Genomic DNA, 22,674 nt, shown 5'->3' with positions numbered 1-22,674 from the left:
GCATTTGTGTGTGTGTGGAGTCACGTTCCTCTGCCATGAAGCACCTTCTCCAGATGTTTCTCTGACATTGGGGCTCTTTTTCAGTGGCTGTTTATTTACCTGAGAAACCAGGACCTGAAGTCAGACACTGCAGCTTCTAACTGTAGGAAGCAACTTTCTTCATCTTTTGTACAACATTAACTTCTGAATCTACGTCAGCAGTGTGTGCTTATGCGTGTGTGTCGGAGCACTGCCTGGTCCTAGATAATCCTCTTCTCAGCAACAGCATTGTTTTACACATGACTGTTTCTTATTCCTACCCTGAACTCGATCACACACACACACACACACACACACACACACACACACACACACACACACACACACACACACACACACACACACACACACACACACACTCATGCTCTCCATAATTGTTACACATTTATTATGATTTGACCTTTGCCCTGCTTTCAAATGTCACCAAGCTGTGCTTCTTAACAGAGACCTGAATCAGTAACTTTATGATGCTATCCGCACATCTAAACACCTGAACTTAATGCAAGAAATGTGTATCATGTTTTTGGGAAAAATTATGGTAAAATCCAGGAATGGCAATACCTCAGAACAATGATAATAAAATCTGAAATCTTTTTGAAGCTTTAATGAGTGCAGTTTGGGATTCAGCAGGACGTAAATGAGGTCAAAAGTCACCATCATGGAAAACATCCGCTATTGTTAATAATTCTTAGAACCTCTTCCGTAACATCCTCCTCTCTATCTCAGCTTTCCTGTCTTTCTTTACTTTTCTTTAGATTCTTCCACAGTCAAAGTCTCTTTAGTCAGTGGTGGTTGGGGGGGCCGGGCCACCAAGTGACGGCTCCTCCCCCTGGATGAATGTAGGGGAGAGAGAAGGAGGGAGAGAGTGAGAAACAATAGACTTTAATCACTCATGTGGTTGAGAGCTGTTGGCAAGCCAAGCTCCACGCGTGCAGAGAGAAGGCAAAAAAACACAAACAGAAGAGGCTAAGGTAGAAACTGTGTTGGGGGAAAAAGGAGAGAAAAAGGAAGGTAGAAGATAGAGGGGGACAACTTGAGAGGAGAGTTTTCATTAGTCCCACCTTGGAGCTGAAGTCCTGTCCAGTATACAACCAGATTGATGAGCAGAAGGGGAGGTGAACAAAATATCTGACCTAAAGAAGTTGATCCTAAATCAAGAGTCAAATCCTCTTCATCTTGATTGTCAACACTTAAAGGTCCCCGCTCCAGATTTCTACTGCTTCCACTGAAGAAGTCTCCATCCACTCTGCCGTCCATACTGGAGTATGCCCTGTCAACCCTGCCGCTGATCCAGGCGGTCAGCATGATCTCTCACTACCCTCTAGCCACCCTGCTGCCCTGGCCCGCAGGTCCCAACCACCACTGTCCAGACCTGGACTGCACCTTGCTGCTGGAGGGAGAAGGCGGGGTCGCCCTGCAGAGGTACCAGCCTCGCTCCCCAGAGAGCAGCCCGCGCCACTGGGTCAGTACATGGCAGAATAATGGCTGTTGTTTGTTGAAATCTGTTTTTATTTCTTTAAGCACAGGTACTTCCAGTCTTGTTAAAAAAAACAGATGTTGGCCTCTGCGTTAATGACCTTCCTGTGCCTTCTGTTGTTTGGAGTGTGTGTGAGGGGTTGCGGCATTGTTTGGTGTCAAAGGTTCAGTCAGTTTTGATAGATTCAAGGATGGGAATGGGAAGTGAAGTGGAACGTGTTTGGGGATAGTAAAAGGGAATAAGATTAAGATGAAAAACAATTCACTGAGAAAAGAAGTGTGGAATTATAAACAGAAGATATGTAGCGAGGGGCAGGTTGGTTTGTGACTCCTCCAAGGTCTGTTTGTTGGATGTCTGTGGTGATTGTGAGAGACAGGGCAGAGCGATAGGAAAAGAAAACTATGAAGAATGATATCGCATGTTCTTATGAGTGTGCTTGAGAGAGAGAAAGGTATTTGTCTACAGTTGACACAGACTGCAAGTCTGTCACTGCTCTGGACTGGTGGTCACATAACTGGTAGTGACACATCCTCTTCCTACATAATCCACCAGTGTAATGTACAGTAAGTGAGGGTCATTTTGAAACCAAATCAAAAAACATTCACTTGCTCAACTCCGGGATTGGTTTGTCATTCAAATTCAAACTCATAATGCAATAATGCAAACTAGACAGTAACCTTTGGTGGCACAGCTGGAGGACAGCTGACCTCTTGTGAAAAGCAGTAATTACTGTAACTACCGCTTATTGGTCACTGTGTGTGTGTGCGTGCGTGTGTGAGCACAGTTTTGCTGACTTCACAGCCGAGGCATTACTCACTTTACTTAAGAAGCCAAATGCCAAAATGACTTTGATGTATGATGCCAAATAAAGAGCATGGCAGAAATGTTGGTCACATTACACTTCATGTTAACGTGCATGCCTTTCTGTTTATTGGCCCTTTTTTTTTTCATCATCACAGATTTATCATAACAGTGCGATTACCAGAAAAACAACATGCAGTGACGGCTTATTCCAGCTTAGTTGTGGCTAATTGTTTGCATGTGCGCACGTGAGGTATTGAGGCTAAGGTGAAAATATTTTTGGCACAAGTGGCGCATTAAGATTTAGTGTCCTTGAGCAAGATACTGAACCCCACCTGCTCCAGTACTGTTATTTTGCAACAGCAAAAAGAACATTTTCCAACTGGGATGAATTCAGTATAACCTCATGTACGGTAATAGTTCATCTGTGTAAATCTGACTATCAGATGACTATCACGCCACGGTACGATGCATGTTTTGAGTCCAAGTATTGGGAGATCATCCTTCTCGCTGCCTATCTGACATCCTGGCACTCATGTCCTCCCATCTCACAGCACTGTTTCCGCCAATTGTTTCCAGGGGTACAAAAGATGGAGGTTAGCTTGCAGATGCTGACACTCTCTGAATGCTGTAGCCAAAGCAAGGCTAAGCTTACATGCACCGCTCTGTGTGTCCTGAAACTCATCCTTGTGAATTGAGTAGTGATTGCCCTCACAGCTGGGACAGAGGGCAGTAAGGGTGATTATATAGAGGGGTGAATACCTTCAATAAAGTTATGAAAGAAAACACAAAACCATCAGTGGGGTAATCATGGAACTTCAAGTGAAATTAGTTTCAACTATTTGGTTTTGCAGCTGCTTCCCAAACCGAGGTTTTGTGACAAAAAAAGCACAAAAGACCTCAAACAAGTACATCCATTCTTGTGATAGAAAGCAATCATTGCACCACCTCGCCACAATTTATATTGTCCATGCTGCTCTAAGGCGTTCCTCACTCGCCTTTCAGTTAGCTTTTCCCCTACCTGCATGAGGTTATGAAACCATGCCAGTCATAAAGGCGATGATTGGACTGATTGCCTCCCTGTAATCGCCCTGCTGTGTGCTTATGGACAGCTGTCAGGTCCACAGTTCATGTCAGAGACAAGGGAGGAGTGCTGAGGTGTCAGTTGTTATCAGCAGTCCACTGAGGACAATGAGACTCCCACATGAACACACATAAGATTGTTCACAAGAGTGGAGGGATGCGGAGATTGACATGGCGATGGAGTAGCTAAAATTAATAATAGTAAATCACAAAGAATAAACTTAGATAATGAAAATGCTTCTTTTAAATTGAATTATTCCGTATGCTGCAAGATGTGTCACGAGAAGGAATAACAAAGGACTTGACCAAGTTTGAACCCAGTTGCTCCGAAGCGAGAGTGTTGACAACTACACACATCACAGTGGGTTATCCATTTAACTTCATTTTTGAAGTCTGCAGTGTCCTTTCATACTCTTCTCTCTCTGTCAGTGATAGGGCATTGTAATTAAGCTGCAGGCTGATCAATTAAAAACTCCAGCAGAGGGAATATTAGCCGCTGCCTCACATTGGGTTACAATAACCAGCAGGGTAGTTCAATAACCTCAGCGGGTCATTCGCTCAAAATGCAGAAGTGATTTTCTACAGGGAAAACAGTGTCACAGGAAGAGGGGGGACAATTTCGATGATGATGTGTTTTCCATTGAAAAAAAGTAAGAAAGCTGAGTTAGCACTCTTATTTCCTCTTTCTTGCCGTTTTGAACAGAGAAGTGCACGTGTCAGACGTGACGTTTCCATTCCTACAGTTTTGATTCTTTCTTGTGTTTTTGATGACTGTCCGTGATTCACTCATCCGGCTTAGACTAGTTCTTCAGCTTTTTACCTGTTTCATTCACCTTCAAATTAATATATAACTGTATGGGTTTCAGTAGTACAATTCTATAACATTTATGAAAGTTTATATATGGAGCTGGAGGAGCACCATCCAGGAAAGGAATGGGTTTTTTGATTAACCCAGTAAGCACTGACAATACAAGACACAAGAGGAGGGGCAGTAATGTACATCAGTCTCATCAATTCGGTCCTTTCTATTGTCTCAAATTGCACAATTCACAAACTACCAGACTTCTCTTTTCTTTAAAATCCAGGTCCCATTCAGTTTTCATTTAGTCCACCACTTCAGATGGTGTCTGCACACTTGGGTGACCCCCCTGTGTCAAGTTGTCTAGTTGCCTGAAGCCCTGTAGAGGTTTGTATTGTGATCTTGGGCCTAATTAGGTCACATAATAGGACTGGTGTGAAAAGTCAATATTGCGGGCATTGTCCCTGTCACCCGCGCGTCCATCCCAGGAAACAACACCACAGGAGCAGCTTGCTCAACTGGGGCAGAAACTCATCGCACCATACGGAGATGGGTGTGTGTTTTTCTAGCGGTGTGTGTTTAGGGGCGGGTCGGTAGGAGGCAGAAAGCAATATGTGCAGCAGCACCGTCTTTGATTTGGTTTGTTTCTGGTGTGGCAGCTCTGTGACTGTGTGTGTGTGCATGGTAAGGTGACCCCACCAAAAACACACAAACACTAAAATCCTCCACTCCTTTTCCCGCTCAGTCAGGGCTCGCAGTATTAGCCAGGACCCGTGACTAGGATCAAGCTAACATTGTGATGTGTGTATTAGCATGCGTGTGTGTGCGTGTGTGTATATGTGTGTGTATGAGAGAGAGAGAGAGTGAGTATGTGAGTGTGTATGGCATTATTGTGTGAAGCTGGAGGCTGCTGGTGTCCGCACGACAGTTACTAATATGAATAGTCAGTACTAACACACTCTGTATGACAGCAGATTACCAACTATAATAACTCATATGTTAAAAAAGAAATACACTCACTTCATCCTCCATCCTTTATTTATATAGTATATTTATATAGTACATCTTTACACAGGGTCTAATGTGTACATTTTTTTTTTTGAGTAAATATCTTATATTTTGGTCCATGCTATGGCAACAGCTGTTCCTGTTTTTGTGCTACAATACAGCTACTGCCTCTTTTTTTGCAGCAGCAGCTCAGTGTGTTGTTGTGTGCATCTCATACGCAGTTTCATTTCCTACAATGCACATGCCTCACAATTCGATTTAACACCAACAGCACTGCAGATAGTGCATAACATCCCCCAGAATTAGAACTGGAGACATGAATCAAATGTTAGGAAGTTAAGTATTTATTTATGTATATAAAGTAGCCTACTAACAGCCTGATGGTTAAAGTGTGATTTTGCACATACTGATGTGATGAAGTTGGGCTCTGCTGTGTAGTTTTCTGGTGTGATTTCGAGTTGTTTTGTCACCAGTGTGTTACCGGCTTTATTGGTGCTGTGTGCTGTTTTTGTTGCATATGTGACAAATTTAGGGTTGCGTGTATCTGTTGGGCAACAGATGGTCCATCTCTCATTAGCAGGAGGTCAGACAGACAACCGAGCCAGTCCAGACCGATTCATTCAAGGCTTAGCAGGGCTTAGATCTGGGGAGGGGGTACAGGGCTTGGGCCCCATTAAGGGCGGGGGTTGTGTGTGTGTTTGCAGGGACTCGTCTGATTTATCGTCTGATAACTCTTCTAAATGTGGAGACACCTGAAAGTACATTAACTAACCAGCATACCATCTGAGTCATCATAGTTCCAGAGAGGATTATTGTTATTATTATTATTATTATTATTAACTAACACCATATGGGGGCTGTTGTAAGAAAAACAATTGCTTATAGCCTGAACATCTCTGTACATAAATATGATTTAGTCCATTTGATGTTAATGAAACTCTGAGCAAGTATGTCTTTGGTTAGGTTTGCAGGTTCAGCTGTGTGTAATGTAGAGTGTGGAGGAGGAGGGGGTCTCAGTCTGCAGGACTTTACTGGAAACTAATGATGTCACCCATCCAGAGAGAGAAAGAGAGGGGGAGAGCTCAACAACAGTCGGGACAATAGATCTGAAGGGAGCAGAGACATGACATAAGAGAAAAGTGAGAGAGAAAAGAGGCAGACAGAGCTTTAATGTGGCTGCTCGAACAAAGGGGTCAGTTGACCGGAGAAGAGACAGCAACGGAGAGTAAGAGAAAAAGTAGATGCAGCTGTGTGTGTTATGAGAGAAGGCCCCTGCATGTCCTTACCGATCTGTGTTTTCAGTGTTGCTGCCACAGGATCCACAGAAAACTCATCTGAGGATCTGACGCCTCATTAAATGCCTATTAAATAAACTTTTGCATTCACTGAGTGCCTTGCCACTGCTTGCTCTTAAATAACCCATTTTAGCAATTTTGATTGTCCCATTCTTAGGTTTTCATTGTGTTATAGCAGATCATCCCGACCCTGCACCATAAATCCAGCCCCATGGGTTTTGTTGCTATAGCTGGTTCTGCCTAAAACCTCTGCTGACTCTGGATAAACACAGCGGTTTATGAACTCTGCCCTCTACTGGGCAGTATGCTCTGGAAACACAAACCCACCAACCACACATAAACAAACGCGCTGTGTGCATACCCATGCATAACACAGGAAGAATGTAGGAGAACAGAGTATGACTGTACTGACACATTTGGTCCAGATATGGTAGCAGGAAACATCCTCTCCATTTTCTACGCAATTACCTTTTCACCGGAGAGTTTGGCTCCAGTCACAGCTGAGACTCCTCTGACTGGATAAAATGACGAGTCTCCTCTGTTTACTTGTTTCCAGCAGACAAGAAAGTAGAGCATCCCTTTCCAGTCTGAAATATGAAATCACTCTTTCTCTGGGCCTGTTGCATCACGCTTGTCTTTCGGCCAGTATGGAGCCTCTCAGTTTCTGACTGTGCTGTGAACTCTCCCCCTCTGTCTCTGACACTCACGGTAGAGATAATGTCCTTTCAAGTTAATCTCAACAGTGTCCTACACTTTCTTTTGATTCACGACCTTCTTATCTTGGATGTAAACAGTGAGAAATGACACATGCTGCCCAAGACCTCTACCCACGTTCCTGTCCTCTTGTGTGTCTGTGGTTTGGTTTTGTCAGTATTGTGATGCCCAGTGTTTGTCGGTCTCTCCTGCTCTAACTTCTTGCATTAGTTATACTCCTGTCATACTTCAAGTTATTGGTCTGATTTTATGACCATGCTCCAGGCCAGAGAGGCTCCCCAGTCAGTCAGGTATGAGGACAGTGGGCTCGCTGGAGTCAGGAGGCTGGAGGCAGGAAGTGGGAGATTTCCTGGAATGTGTGTTTTTCCCCACAGTGGTGCAATAACAGCGCGAGCAGCGCTCCTCCTGTTTTTGTCCCCTTTCTGTCTGTACTGTAGCTCCCTTTTCGGACCTTGTGGAACAGACACAAGAGCGTACTTGGGAAGTTCAGTAAGGGCAGGACCCCATTATAAAAAACTGCTCTGTCCTCGTCAAGGGCTTTCCTAAGTGTAATTACGTCATTAGTCTTCCAAGAGAAAGGCAAACTTGGTATGAGGATGCAAGACTTGTTATATATTTGATAGCCTTTCAAAGGTAGCAGCATGAAGATGCCATTCACCTCTGACACATTCGGTTTTACATTCATTTACAGGAAATCTGATTCCTAGAGATCTGCACATATATATTTTACTTTTTGCTCTACTACATTTATTTGATGGCTACTGTACTATAGTTATTAGTAGATTATACATATACAAGAACTTGGTGTCATTTATGTTAGAAACATCATTACAATCCCATGTCATTTTGTGTAATGTTCAACATTAATAGACTTGATGAGACTAGCATCTTGACTTGCAATAAGCAACCTCACGGTGGTGATAAGACTCCAGGAAGTCACTGCTTCCGGTCAAGAAATAGTCTTGAACATAACCCCGTAAAAACAAATGAGATAATGCGTTAATTAATGAGCTTTAGAGGTGCTGGTAGGTTACTTTTGGACACACGCAGTCAAACTGTTTCCCCCTGTTTAAAGTATTTATATGATAAGCTAAACTACCGCTTATAGGATAATAATACTGGTATACTTTAATGGACCTGGACTCCAGAGAAAGAGAAGACATTTCACATTGTAATCTCAAGTTGAAAGATGTGCGTAATCATCTGCTCATCAATCAGACAGAGCAGCAGCTGTCACATTTGTCAGACGTCTTGTTTGTGCTCAGATATGACATCAGTCCCACTGTGAGACCAACACTCGAATCCCCCCGGGGCTGAGCTAGAGGTCGTGTGAGGTCACAACCTTCCCACTGCCCCTCTGGGCTTCCCATAGCTCCAAAGATCCAAGTGATCACCGGGGCAGCTCGGCCTGGGAACTGGAGCCCGGCCAGATATACAGCCTGATGAACAGTCAGCAAGGAGAAACACTGATAAAACCACACACGGAGAAACACTGCCCAAGACGTGCATTGGGCTTCCCTGGCCTTTTAGTACCCTCCAAGCAAAGCTGGGAGGGAGTAATGATGCCAAAAGTGAGCACCTTGTGTGTGTGGGCACATCTATGTGGGTGTGCACCCTGCTTGACACCGTGGTGTGTGACAGCCAGCCAGTGACGCTGAGTGTGACGTTGCACGTTGGTCTTATGGGAGCCAGAGGAATGGGTAGGCATATGACACGCGCGCACACACACACACACACACAAACACACACACACACACACACACACACACACACACACACACACACACACACACACACACACACACACACATACACATACACACACACACACACACAAACAACATTGTGTTAGAGAGATAGCTAGACCCACAGCGGGTCTAGCTATCTCTCCCACTGAGCCAGATGACAATCAGCATCATAACGTTGCCACTGTCTCCTGACTCTGAATCAGTTGTTTAGTAACTTCATCAGCCCACTAAATGGACTTGCAGATGTATGAACCACAGCTCGCTCACATTTGATATAAGGTTTCCGATACAACTTTGGACAAAAAGACCCCTCACAAAGTCGACGCTTGATTCATATCTTCCCGTTTATTCACACAAGTGGGCTGTTTGAGTACGTGTGCAGGCACATTCACAGTGGAACAGTGTTGCCCATTCTCACACTCAGCCTATTCTCCTCTCCTGTCACTGACAATGCACAGTACTGGTGACGGCATCTACGGCCTTCCTCGTATTGTCCCACGCAAGGGCCGTGAGGCTGCAGCTGCTTCACTCATTTGACACTTCACTCATATGAAATCTGTAAGTTAATGTTCATTACAGTAATATATGTGGTAATTGGCACTGATGTACAAAAAAACAGGCAGGTAAGCTACAGCCAGAAATGTAATGACCCAAAGAAGTTTACAGGTCTTGGAGAGTACTACTGCATATGTGAAAAAAAGTTATATAAAGCCTTCTGTGTCACTTGAGTCAGCATTGGTTGGGGCTGAAGACTACAGGTTTGATTTTTTTCTTTTAAGTCTGGGTGTGTGCAGTTAGAAAGACATTTTTGGATTAATTGTTGGAAACAAATATACAGTATACACAATAAACAACGAGAAATACAGAGGAAGCAAACTGAATTTATGGTGGGACCCATAGAAGAAGAAATGTGTGTAGGTGTATTGTTTTAAGACAGACATGAAAAAATGTGAAACTATAATTCAAACTAAAGTAAAATAAAATAGCTGGCGTGCAACCACAACAACAAGGAAGTTAATAACCATTTGCATGGCCTGTTTCAATAAAGCACAGGTGTGCTAAGGAATGCAATCAGACAACACCCACACAATACAGAAACAATATCCAAGACATCCATTTTGTTTTCTAAAAATGTTTTTTACTTATTAAACAAAAGTAATTCAGAAAAAAAATACAGAATAGGAATTTAAAAAGTGATAATAAAATAAAATGACTTAAAAGACTACATAGGGATTTATATCCATTTCATTTTCACAAAAAAGAATACAAAAATAAAACCCTAAAACAACATCGCAATAAAATAAGAGTAAAAGGTTAATAGTATTCATTTTATTTTGAAAAATCATTAATCAATATCTTTTTTTAAATAATAGGCTACATAAAAGCAATATATCAGTAAACTCTTAAAAAGAAAATAGGTCACGAGTGCTATGAATTTTATAGGAAAGTGAAAAAATCACAAGCCTGCATCTGAGCGCGCACATTGTTGTCAGTCAGATGAAAGTCGGACATAAAGACAGGAGGAGGAGTTTAAACGGACTGTTGTGAGTGCAAGAAGGAGGAGTTCGGTCATTCAGTAGAAGAAGGGAAAGCCTGCTGCAGACAGAGGAGGAGGATTTGGAGTTTGGAGTGGAGCAGACGAAAGTGTACGCGGTGAAAGAGAAGACCATTTTCAGCGAGGATCTTGGATAAGGCTATATATATATATATATATATATATATATATTTTTTTTTTTTCTTAAAAGGAACTCATCTTCTTTAGTTGGCGGATTATTCCTGAGCTCTGATGCTGTCCCCGGATCATGAAAGAAACGCTCACCATGAAATTCGCCTGGAAAACTAAAATGGTAAAGACCAAACAAAAAAAGCGCAAGGTTTGCACCCTGTGCTCTGTTGTTGAGTTTGTGGTTTTGAAGAGAGGGGGCAGAGGGAGGGGGCTGAAAAGAGGGGCGGGGGTTGTAGGCTTGGGAAAGTAGAGGATAAGGGGAAAAGAAGAGGAGGAGGGGGGCGTGAGGGATCAGTCAGCAGTTTAACATTGAGTTTTAATTGTTTTTAGCCTACTATGCTTTAAATCCCGGTTAACCTACATTGTTGGTGCGCAAAGATGTCGCGCAAAGTTGGGGAAACGTGGGGAAGGGTCGACCATAGAATTGAAAAAAATCCCTTGCCGACTCCGCCAGAATATGAACTCGATCCGCTATAGCTCTCCCCTCCCTGGTGGTGCATATGAAAACTTTTGTCTGGGGGCCCGCAGTGAAACGAGGGAGGGAACAATTGGCGTGGCCCCTGTCTCTCCACGGGTCCCAGCTGCGTCCAGGGTAGAAAAACACAAAAGCCAATAGATCAGCGCCAGAGATTTAACACAACTGTTGTTGTTGTTGTTATATTGGATCTATTGTTTCACACACATCTGATTAGCACTGAGCAGAGATAGAGAACTATTTGCCTCTCTGCTGTCCTTAATGTCCTCCCTGTGAAGTCTTTGAGCATCTTCTGTGGAAGGATCCAAGTTGACACATCTCCTGTTTACACTATACCCAGGGTCATTTGATATACTGTGTTCTGTGTAAACCCATCCCTATCACTGTGACCGACTGTTTTGGTTTCTATGGAACTTTGTCTCGCAATAAGCCCTCAACTTGGTGTACAAAGCGGGCTGAGCAACCGCCCCCCCCCCCCCCCTCCTTTTTAAACCCCGCTCTGAAAAACATCTCCACTTTTGTGGCTGACAAAAAGCAGGCTGTATGCAGACTGTGAACTCAGCAGCCCGGGCCGGCCAGCATAGAGACCTCCCGCTATTGTTTTGGGAGCGTGTGGACTGCATGACTCATGCAGTGATGTATTTATCTGTCTCTGCGCCAGCCATCCATCCAGCCGGCAACCATCAGCAGCTAAAGAGGAAGGGGGAGAGGCAGAGAGACATGCGCTTACTAAAGTTGCTGACCATAAGACAAGATGCTGAACAGGGTAGGGGACGGGCATGTAGACGTGTGTCAGACAAGTGCAGCTTATAATATCCAACAACACAGACAGACTTGCTGGTTTCATCTCTCAGAGCCAGTTAAAATCATATTACATTACTTCTCCTCTCCCTTTCTCTTTGTGTTTTTAAATTTTATTATTTGGGCTTTCTTTTCATCCCGGCATCACATGTTTCTGTTCAAACCCAAACACAGCCTAGTCATGGCCACCATCCTCCAGAACCGTACATTAAGCCTGTTAACGGCGACTTTGACCCATGACCTGTTTTCTGGCAGCCCTTCTGTTGATGGAATAGCGTGGGCTTTGCCATTGAGCTGTGTAAATGGAAGTGGGGACAAGTGAGAGTGATCTTGGCTGCTGCAGCCTCTGTGTGTGTGTGTGTGTGTGTGTGTGTGTGTGTGTGTGAGGACTTGGCCATAGTACTGCATGCGTGGTGTTTATATTTGGCCAATCTCTCTCCCTCTTTGCTGTCCCTGCCTTTGCTTTTGTCTCTGTCTCCAAATGTTGATGTCTCAGCAGTGTGTTTGCCGACGACTCTCTCTGAGCAGGAGTTTTGTGTTTTGATTTCACTCTGCTCCCTCTGTTTGTTTATGCACTCATCTGTTTGACAGTGATTTACAACCAGAGGCAGACGCAGTACATGTGCAAAATGAGCACAAATCCATTTAGGCTTATGACTATCTTGGCTTGTATAATAGGGAAGGCAAAACAGACAAAGGCATGTCAACTGCGTCAAAAAAATGGTGCATATGTCCTGTTTTTATTATGTAGGGACTTGTTTGAGAGACCTCATCCATTCTGGATCTTATCTCCAGCTCCAGGAAAGCGCCCAGCTCTGACTTCAGCTCCAGAGAGGCTGGGACACAGTGAAAGAGATGGATAGGGAATAAAAGGGGGAGTAAAGACACAGAGGGAGGCCTGGCCGGCTGCAGCTGTGGGGGTTGGGGAGTTGGTCATTCTTGATGTTTTACTGCACTTTAGTCCTACTTTTACTTGTTTGTTTGAGTGCTGTGGTTGTGTTTCTGTGTTTTCCCCCTTGTTCTTCCTTCTGCTTTTCTCAGAGGTTTACAAAAAAAAGTCAATTCCTTTTTTGTTAAACTATGACACTTGTTGTGGAAGTTAGCTCTGCGGCTTACAATGTTCAATCCCAAACACAACTTTCCTCACTTCTCGAGGTTTCTAACATTTTTCCCCCTTACCCTCCTTTTTTCAGAGCTCAGTGCAGGACTGGGGGGAGGAAGTCGAGGAAGGAGCCATCTACAACGTGACACTAAAGAGGGTTCAGATTCAGCAGGCGGCCAACAAGGGAGCAAGATGGCTAGGGGTGAGTCTGATGTCTCGCACTGTGACAGAATCACAGCTGACAAAGCTTTTTCAAAGTATAGAGTCATGATCCATGCAAACCCTCAGCGAAACAGATCACACACAGGAAAACCTTATGCCTTAAGCAGACTGAGTCTTTCAATTGTGGGGCGTCTCTCAGCATTGTGCTCCACCAGGGCTGTTGTTTTAACATTTGAGCTATAAATCTCCCAGTTTAGACAACAGCTCTTTAGTTGCCTGCTGAAAATCAACAGTTTCGCCAGACCTGGACTGCTTAAAGCATGTGATTTCCTGACTTTCCCAGCTGCCAACAAAACTGCTCACTACCCTGGACAGCAGTGTTTTATAAAATGCTGGTATGACAAAATAAAAGGGGTATTAAAGGCTTTTCCTTGAGTTGTGCATATGAGGCATTGCTCTTTCCTCCACTGAGCTGTTTATACCGGTATAATAAGATGTTGTGCAGTATATTATTATACTGCACAGAAGGGCCAATTAAGGGGCATTACCCTTAGTTTCTCTTGTGTATTTTCTCAGTAAATACTAAAGGAATGCATGGACCTGGCATAACAGAAATTGCAAATCAGATTAATGGGGTTTTCCTTTTGTTTACAAGAAAGAAAATCTTGTGTTGTTAGTTTGCTGTCTCTTTGTGCTTGACACGAGGGATGGGGGATTGGCACAGAGAAGAAATAGATCACAGCTCTAGGCTTTAAAACTGTATTGATGTATTGACAGTTGACTGTATTCAAGCTAATTAAAACAACATGGGTACTTTATACAGTGCAGTATATTGAGTCAAATAGAATATAGAGCAAACCCCATTGAGACATCAGAATATTTACTATAAACAGTCAATTGTGACTGAATAACCACAATTAGTGGGATTGTAAGCATGTATACTGATGTATTGTTTACTGTGTGTGTGTGTGTGTGTGTGTGTGTGTGTGTGTGTGTGTGTGTGTGTGTGTGTGTGTGTGTGTCAGTGTCAGTGGCTTTTCTAATTCATTGTGAATTGTAAAATTGAAGCCTGTGTGTGACTGTGAATTCACAGAGATAAATAAAGGTATTTCTTGGTGCACTGAGTTGTTATCAGAGGGGAGAGGTGGGAGAACTTGGCTGTGCTGCTGTCCTCCTCTCTGTCTGGAGGGACGGTAGAGGGGCCTGCTGTGATTAAAAGCAGATTGGAGCGTTTCCTGTTGTAGCGTGCTAACTTCACCACGGCCTCTTTCTCTCCGTTTCTGTGCCACCTCTTCGTCTACTCTCTCCCCGCCTGTTGGGTAACCACTCGTTCTATTTCCCTGTAGCCACAATAGTCGGACACATCTGGAGAATTCTGAATTAAATATAGGTCATGATTCCCCCCCCCCCCCCCCATTTTGTTTTTGTCCTCTAATGAATTGTTCCACTCCTAACTAACCACCACTAACTTTTTAAAGCTTAACAACCAAGACGACCTGACACATTAAAAGTATCTAAAGCCAAACAAAGTAAAGAAAATCTTTGGAAGCACCAGCCGAGTCATAATGCACTCCTCAGTTTGATTCACACTAGTTTAACGGTGTAAAAATATTTGTGTGTTTAGGCGGAGGGCGATCGTCTACCTCCCGGCCACACGGTGAGCCAGCTGGAGACCTGCAAAATCCGAAGTATCCGCGCTGGAACCCTGGAGCGTCTGGTGGAGACATTATTAACAGCGTTCGGTGACAATGACCTCACCTACACCTCCATCTTCCTGTCCACCTACAGAGCCTTCACCTGCACACAGACTGTACTGCAGCTACTGTTAGACAGGTAGGGCTTAAATTCAAAATAATGTATGGACTATATGTTTGAGGGATTTTTTTTATCTTTTTAGTAATTTTGTTTTTTTCTGTTCCAGGTATGGAAGTGTGGAAGAAAACGAGCAAGACACAGCCAGACGCCAAGGCTCTGAAACCAATGGAGCCATCAGAAAGTGAGACATCTTCATCGCTATTAGTTCCATATGGATGGCTTTCAATACATAACATTTTACCTTCAGCAGTATAGCTGAATTATCACACCTGTCTTCCTATCATTGCCAGCTCTTTTGACACTCAAATTTTTCCCTGCTGTCTCCAGTGCCCTGGCCTCTATCCTGCGTGCCTGGCTAGACCAGTGTCCCGAAGACTTCCAGGAGCCTCCTGACTACCCTTGTCTCCACAGATTGATGGACTACCTGCGCAGGGCCCTGCCAGGCTCGGAGGCTCTTAGACGGGCAGAGGGTCTGCTGGAGCAGCTGCAGAGTCAGGCCAGCATGGACGACACTGATGGTAAATAACTTATAGTTCTTTGTTCTGTACAGTATTGATTATCTTTTCATATTAAATTTGAAACTTCCTCCAAGTCAAATCATCTGTGTTTGCCTGATTTCAGCTGGTTTCCATGGCAACAGTTCTTTCTGCCTGGGGGAGGAGGAGGAAGTAGAGATTGAGGTCCAGGAGGACTTCCTGTCGTTTGAGGCCGACCTGGTGGCTGAGCAGCTGACCTACATGGACGCGGTAAGTGGAGGGAAATGAGATGGAAACAGGGTGTGCAGGACGGAAAGGTTACACAGGTTTGCATCCCTGCAATGTTTCTTCAGTGTCGTCATACTAACATCCGCCTGTTTTTCTGCTCTAGCTGCTGTTTAAAAAGGTTGTACCCCACCACTGCCTGGGCTCTATCTGGTCCCAGAGGGACAAGAAGCACAACAAGCACAGCGCCCCCACCATTCGAGCCACTATTACGCAGTTTAATGCTGTGGCAGCATGCGTGGTCAGCACAGTGTTGAAACAGAGACAGATCAGACCACATCTCAGAGCACGGGTCATCCAGCGCTGGATAGACATCGCTCAGGTTGGCACCAAACGCACACAAATTCATCTATAAACCCACCACAAAAATGGGCCAAGCTCTGACCGTCCTTGTGCTAATTGTCTTCTAACAGGAGTGTCGAATACGCAAAAACTTCTCGTCTCTGCGAGCCATTGTGTCTGCGCTGCAGTCCATCCCGCTGTACAGACTGAAAAGGGCATGGGCCTGTGTGCACAAGTAAGCCTCCGATCTCTCAAATATGCAGAATCTCAATGAGTCTCGATAGAAGAATCCGCCCTTTGGCAGCATTCAACAGGATGTATTTTAGCTAACATGTATCTGTGTTCTACACAGAGACAGCATGCAGACATATGAAGAACTGTCGGACATTTTCTCCGATCACAACAACTACCTGACCAGCAGAGAGCTCCTAATGAGGGTGAGATCTAACTTCAACAACGATTACATGTCTATGACATTACGAATGAGTACATTTAGTATCCTCGTGTGTAGATATCATCTGGGAATCCTGAAAACACAGACAGGAACTGTATTTTAATTTTTTTTTGTGCCCTACAGGAAGGCACTTCAAAGTTTGCCAGTCTGGAGAGTTGTGCCAAGGAGCACCAGAAACGCACCCACAAGAGACTACAGCTGCAGAAGGAAATGGTGAGACAAAGACTGGCTAACTGATTTGCAACAAACGCCAGACAAATGGATTTTTTTCCCAAAGAGAGCTAAAACAGAGCTCTTTGATTTTAAACAACACATTCCTCTAAAGCAATGTACTGTAAAGTGAGTTCTAGCCTCTCCAGTATGACTAAGCCACATGCTCAGTGTTGTTTACTCAGTGTACTATGTGCTGTACTTGCATTGAGCCTGTGTTGTATTTTCCAAAACCCACCCTGGCATCTATAAACCACTGTGTAAATGAGTCTGTCTCTGGCTTTATTGTGGCATCCTTGAAGTGTTTATTTAAACCAAGTGTGGTTTTGAAGATATCGTAAAGCTGTCTTTCTCCACAGGGAGCAATGCAAGGAACGATACCGTACTTGGGGACTTTTCTCACCGACCTGACCATGTTGGATACGGCCCTGCCTGACCTAGTAGAGGTAAGAAAAAGTCTTTGACACCTGCCGAATGTGTGTGCGTTTCGATATTTGAGGAGCACGCGTCTGCGAGTTTACACAACCGCACAGATCTGAGAGTCTGTCTGTGCAACCGCTGTCAGAAACTGTAGCGTAAGTTTCCATGAGTGTGTGAGGAATTTTGTCGGCCCATTTTTGGAGTGGTCCACCTAATGCTGTTTGTCTAAGCAGCCGCTGGTATGTGATGTTCAGGGTCTGACAGCGTGCTCTTTGTGTCCTCCGCAGGGTGGGCTGATCAACTTTGAGAAGAGACGCAGGGTGAGTGTAGCTGCAAGCGGCCTCCTTTGATTACACCAAGACAATTATCGCATGACGAGCTCAGCCCACAGTGTTTGATGTAATGTTGGCATCCTTCTCTCCGTCTCTGCAGGAGTTTGAGGTGATCGCTCAGATCAAGCTGCTTCAGTCGGCTTGTAACAGCTACTGTCTGAGGCCAGAGCCGGCTTTCCTCCGCTGGTTTAAGAGCCAGCCTCAGCTCAGTGAGGAGGAAAGGTACTGCTGCTTTACTCAGAATACCTTCTTCCACTCTTGATCGCACCGTTATTCATTCAATAAAAGGCAAATTAGTGCATGAGGTCACAGTCTGTTGGATCTATTGTTAAAGACAAACACACAATAGAAGCTTCTTTCTGTCCTTTCTCCTTGCCTCTCCCTGCTGTTCTTCTGTCATGTCTTCATTCCCTACTGATCTATTGTATTGTACTAACCTTCTTGCCTGCTCTGACTTTTCTCTTCCCCTTTCTCATACTCAGAATTTGTGGTTCTCAAAACCAACAGGCACATGATTTGGCAATGTTTTATGATGTGTAGGGTTAATTATCAATGTTCCCTCTTGCAGCTACGCCTTGTCCTGTGAGGTGGAAGGTCTTGGTGACAGCAGCCCAACCTCACCTAAACCTCGAAAAAGCATGGTGAAGAGACTCAGCCTGTGAGTACATCCAGACAATAGATGTCAATATATCAAAATATCAAAATGCCTGAAATGAAGTGAAGACTGCTTTGAAGACGTGTCACATTTGAGATGTCCCACTGTAACGTTCAAGCGCTGAATTGCTGTGACCTATTTATTATATTTTAATATCTAATAACTTACTTTCTCTACTTTCCAGGCTGTTTCTTGGAACAGACAGTAATGCGGCCAGTTCTCCAGTCAGAGAGATGCCGCGCTCGCCTCCTACTGGCAGCTCAGGGGAGAGCATGGACTCAGTCAGCGTGTCTTCCAGTGACTCCAGCAGCCCGTCAGACAGCGAGGGCCTCACTCCCACTCACACCTCCGAATCCCAGCAAAAGGTGGTTACAACACTAATGAAATGCTTAGGGGCTGTTTGAAAATGATTGGTGTGGGGAGGGGAGCGGAGCTGAATTTTGTGTTTCAAGGCCATCTCCAGTTTTATTAATCTAATCTAATCAACACCCTTCCCCAAATATCTCAAAGTAATATAACAAAATAATGAAAAAACACTTTTGAATTGGTACAATCATGGACACAGGAAGTAGGGGTGCTGAGGGGGGCTGCAGCACCCCCTAAAATCAGGCATAATAAATCCACCAAACTTATAATAAATTTATTTTTATGGAATTTTTATTATATTTATATTGCACTAATATTTGTGGTTTGTTCATTAACTCATTAATACGTATTAGTCATTAATACGGAAACAACCTCATTTCCAGGCCTGATTAAAGCAAGACAGTTCGGCTTGTATCACACGCCATCACTTGAAGGTGTAGAGAGAGAGAGAGAATGGGATTGATTGATGTAGTTTGTATGATGCTTTGGCAATATTGTTGTTACACATTCATGCCAATGAAGCTAATTTGAGAGAGAGAGAGATCCTCCAAGTGCTGTCTCACTCCCTCTTCCTCCCCTCTTGCATTTGCGTTAGCTCAGTGTTGCTGTGGCGTCTTTACATGCAGTATGAACAGGTGTTCACGTTTGCTGTCTGCTATAATTGGCATCCCTGGGTACAATTCACTTTGCTGTTAATAACTGAAATTGCACCAAAAAAAATTAAGATGCCGTACAAAACCTTAGACCTTAATTTGCTAATGGAATAATCATGTTTACATCGTCACAACATCACATAACACAAGTAGAATTAGCAATTGACAAAGTATGGAAAGCATGACATAATTATGCATACTGTTTACTGAATAATTTCCCCCCCCCACTCACCTCAGATGTCTCCAATTTAGTTATCAGTTAATAGTTCGGTGCATTTGTGGGGGGAAAAAAGGTTCCAGTTATGGTTTTGTGCATCTAACTTCTGATTATATGATTCCTCAGCTATCGGAATCCTCCTCTTGTACTTCACTCCACTCCATGGACACCAGCTCGTCGACGGCCAGTGTCTCCCTGACTCCCGCATCTCCTTTACTCCCCGGGCTGCCCTGCACCCACAGACGCTCCATCTCGCTCACACCCATATCCCCTTGCTCCCCGAGCCAAACCCCAGCTTATAACACTCAGGCCCAAGATGCGTGCATCATAAGGGTCAGCCTGGAGCATGGCAACGGGAATCTTTACAAGAGCATATTGGTAAATAAATATGCGTGTTTGTGTTCCTGTGTACACAATATATGTTAAAGCCTGTGTGAGTAATTCTTTTGTCTTTTCCCTAAATAGTTGACCAATCAAGACAAGACTCCGGCTGTAGTTTCTAGAGCCATGGCAAAGCACAACCTGGAGGTGGAGCCAGAGGAGGGATACGAGCTGGTACAAGTCATCTCTGAGGAGAAAGGTAAAAAAACCCATCTGTGTCTGTGGTCGTTTTCTATGCATGTATACCTTTTTTCTCATTCTTCAAACCTACACTTTCTCAACCAGAGGTACCTAGCTACATGTTGTGCTCTCCACAAACTGATCCAGCTTGTACATATTTGCCTGAATCTTTCATAGACATTCAATCCGAGGCTTAGACTCAGATATTTACAGTGAATACAGTAAGCAGAAGCTGTTGCAGCCGTTATTATATAAACACAATGATGAAACACCCTTTGTATTTGCAATTCAGCATTTTAATTATTATAATTGTTTTTCCGCTGATCAGCAGTTTTCCAAACTTCATGAACCGCAACGACCCATGTATTGCTGACAAAAACTAAAATAAGATTAACAGCAAGAGCTTTAACCATACTCATAATGATTTTTCTCCCCACTCTTATCTTCTTTCAGAACTGGTGATCCCAGACAACGGCAATGTCTTCTATGCCATGAACACCTCAGCCAACTTTGACTTCCTGCTGCGGGTGCGGGGCTCAGCGCGTCGGACAGTCCAGCTGCGAAGCCGGTGTAGCTCCACACTGCCCCGCAGCCAGCACCGCTCGAGCCTGTCGCTCAGACTCAGCAAGGTCACGCTGTGACCCCTGAGCCGCAGGGACACAGCTGTTTGCCCTTACGCCACTAACCCAGGACAATACAAAGCATGGACTGGAGGAGGCTGGATGGACACATGGATGAGGAGCACTGGAGGACTGCTGGTGGATCAAATGAGTTTTCAGACTCTTTAGGAGCTTTGACTCTTACCCGTTTCTCGCCATGAACTGTGTCATCCCGTCTTGTCCCTTTGTCCAGCCTTAATATGGAACATGGGTGTGTAGCGTGACTGCTGTGCCAGTTGGACTTGACATTTGACTAGTGATGCCTGACAAACAGAGTGAAACAGCGACCCCAGGTGGCCTACACTCTTTAGAACAACAGGTTTTTGCACATGTTAACAGGAGCAGCCAGACTCCTGACCTCCAACAGTATTCTGATATTGAATGAACTTCTTTTTGTCATGTGATGTCTGTGCAGTTTAATATTTACTTTTCTAAGTATTAGATGTGTGATGAATGCAGAAAGAGGAGATGGATGGTGGGATGGAAGGAGAAGTGGACTGAGTGTCAAGTCCTGTTGCCTTGATTAATGAATGAATGGACCTCTGACAGTATTCTGAATGATATTGATTGACAGGAGCTGTTATGTCATTATTTTCTCTAGTTGGGCGTGTTTAGCTGCCATGCCCGGCTCGTGCACAGTGTGCATGTTGTGTGTGTCTTCACCCCCTCTCATATTGTGAGCTGTGTGACGAATGCATCGTTGTGTGCATTCTGATTGGTTCCATTACTTGGTTTTAACAAGTCCTCGGCAAATATTTTAATGGCCTTACCTGCCCTATCTTTAGGGTGTAGAGATTAAAATTTGTGCTGCTTTCCAATCCAGAAAGACGTTCCCTCACATCCTTGCATTATCAGACTTGTTTAAAAAATGATATGAATGAAGATAATAAATGTACAAGAACAGAGAAAAGGAGAGGAACTGACTTCCTGGAATTGAAAACACCATGCAAAGTGTCTCAAACTGATGTATACTTGTACCTCTTTGCCCTTCATTATATGAACTGTGGAGTTGCACTTGTCAGTTGGTAGGAAATGCCAATGGGATGTGAATACAGAAGAATGAGCAAGCCACTCTGTAAGTGGTTTTCTCCCTCTTCACTAAATGAATTACTATTTTTCTTTGTAATTGTTGCTTTTTATATGTTTTTTGTAACAAAATTCAGGCCAGAAATGTATGCCAGGTTGGAGAGTGATGGAGGATTTATTTTAAGAGTACCCAACAAAAAAAGACAGTGCCAGATTTTACTGTCATACATTTGGAAATCTTTACTGAGGGACACTTCACTTCACTTCACACACCCCAAAATCCAAACACAGTAAACAACCATCTGTTTGTCTCATGGGCAACACTCCTCATTTCCGGCACCATCATCGTTTCACAGCAGCATGGCCAACACTTATCACCTGTCACATAACTGCCACACATTTGCAGATGAACACTCAGTGTTCATCATCAACATTTGTTTTCTTCCAGTTATAGTCCACTCCTGCAGCTCTTCCAATGTCATGCCACATTACCCCCCTCCCCTGTAGGACTGGTTCACTGTTGGACTTTTGATAATGGGCCCAGTGGGCCCAGTCATTTATCTCCATGTAGCACTTCACTTTTAAAAATGTTCTCATTAAATCCCCCTCAGTTTGTGTTCTTCACTGCCAAAGACTCTTTCTCTACCTGAATAAATAAATTATTATCATTATTGTCCTGTGTTTTTGATTCCATCTTAAATTTGGATGAACACCCAAAACCATGAGTAGCATATCATTTCATATCATGTCTGATTATTGTAGCTTTGTTAAAACACATCTCTTGTTTTGTGACATTTTCTGCTAACACCATTTTTCATTGGATAGATACGGGCAGCTTTGCATCTGTCTTTTTAACCTTGTGCTGTGATGGACAACATGCTCGGCCGTGTTACCATTGACATTATCAATAAAAGGACCAGCGGCTGTTCTGGACCAGAGCCCAAGTTATTTTGCTGAGTGGTAGACATTTCTGCTGATGTGAATGCAGCAGTCACGACCTTCCTTTCCTGAAACTGGCTTTGCTGCGCTGGTC

General features: G+C 43.9%; 1 protein-coding gene across 2 annotated transcripts; it reads left to right on the top strand.

Moving 5' to 3' along the window:
- The first annotated feature begins 930 nt into the window (after positions 1 to 930).
- rgl1 (ral guanine nucleotide dissociation stimulator-like 1) lies at positions 931 to 22,312 on the top strand. Of its 2 annotated transcripts, none has more exons than XM_038716123.1 (18): positions 931 to 1,501; positions 13,160 to 13,270; positions 14,855 to 15,063; positions 15,152 to 15,226; positions 15,373 to 15,563; positions 15,667 to 15,791; positions 15,913 to 16,128; positions 16,220 to 16,323; positions 16,441 to 16,525; positions 16,666 to 16,755; positions 17,112 to 17,198; positions 17,460 to 17,492; positions 17,605 to 17,726; positions 18,073 to 18,162; positions 18,344 to 18,524; positions 19,522 to 19,773; positions 19,861 to 19,975; positions 20,410 to 22,312. In XM_038716123.1, the coding sequence occupies exons 1-18, from the start codon at positions 1,343 to 1,345 to the stop codon at positions 20,595 to 20,597; spliced, it is 2,433 nt and encodes an 810-aa protein (XP_038572051.1). In that variant the 5' UTR covers positions 931 to 1,342; the 3' UTR covers positions 20,598 to 22,312. The 2 variants fall into 2 exon arrangements, with proteins under 2 accessions (XP_038572051.1, XP_038572052.1); XM_038716124.1 differs by lacking the exon at positions 931 to 1,501 and adding an exon at positions 10,573 to 10,811.
- Positions 22,313 to 22,674: the final 362 nt, after the last annotated feature.

Source organism: Micropterus salmoides, unplaced genomic scaffold, assembly GCF_014851395.1.
Source record: "Micropterus salmoides isolate LMB-PRFRI ecotype aquatic unplaced genomic scaffold, ASM1485139v1 Ms_hic_scaffold_13, whole genome shotgun sequence".
Taxonomy (NCBI): Eukaryota; Metazoa; Chordata; class Actinopteri; order Centrarchiformes; family Centrarchidae; genus Micropterus; species Micropterus salmoides.
Note: the sequence above shows the minus strand (reverse complement) of the source record. Positions and strands in the feature narration are given on the sequence as shown.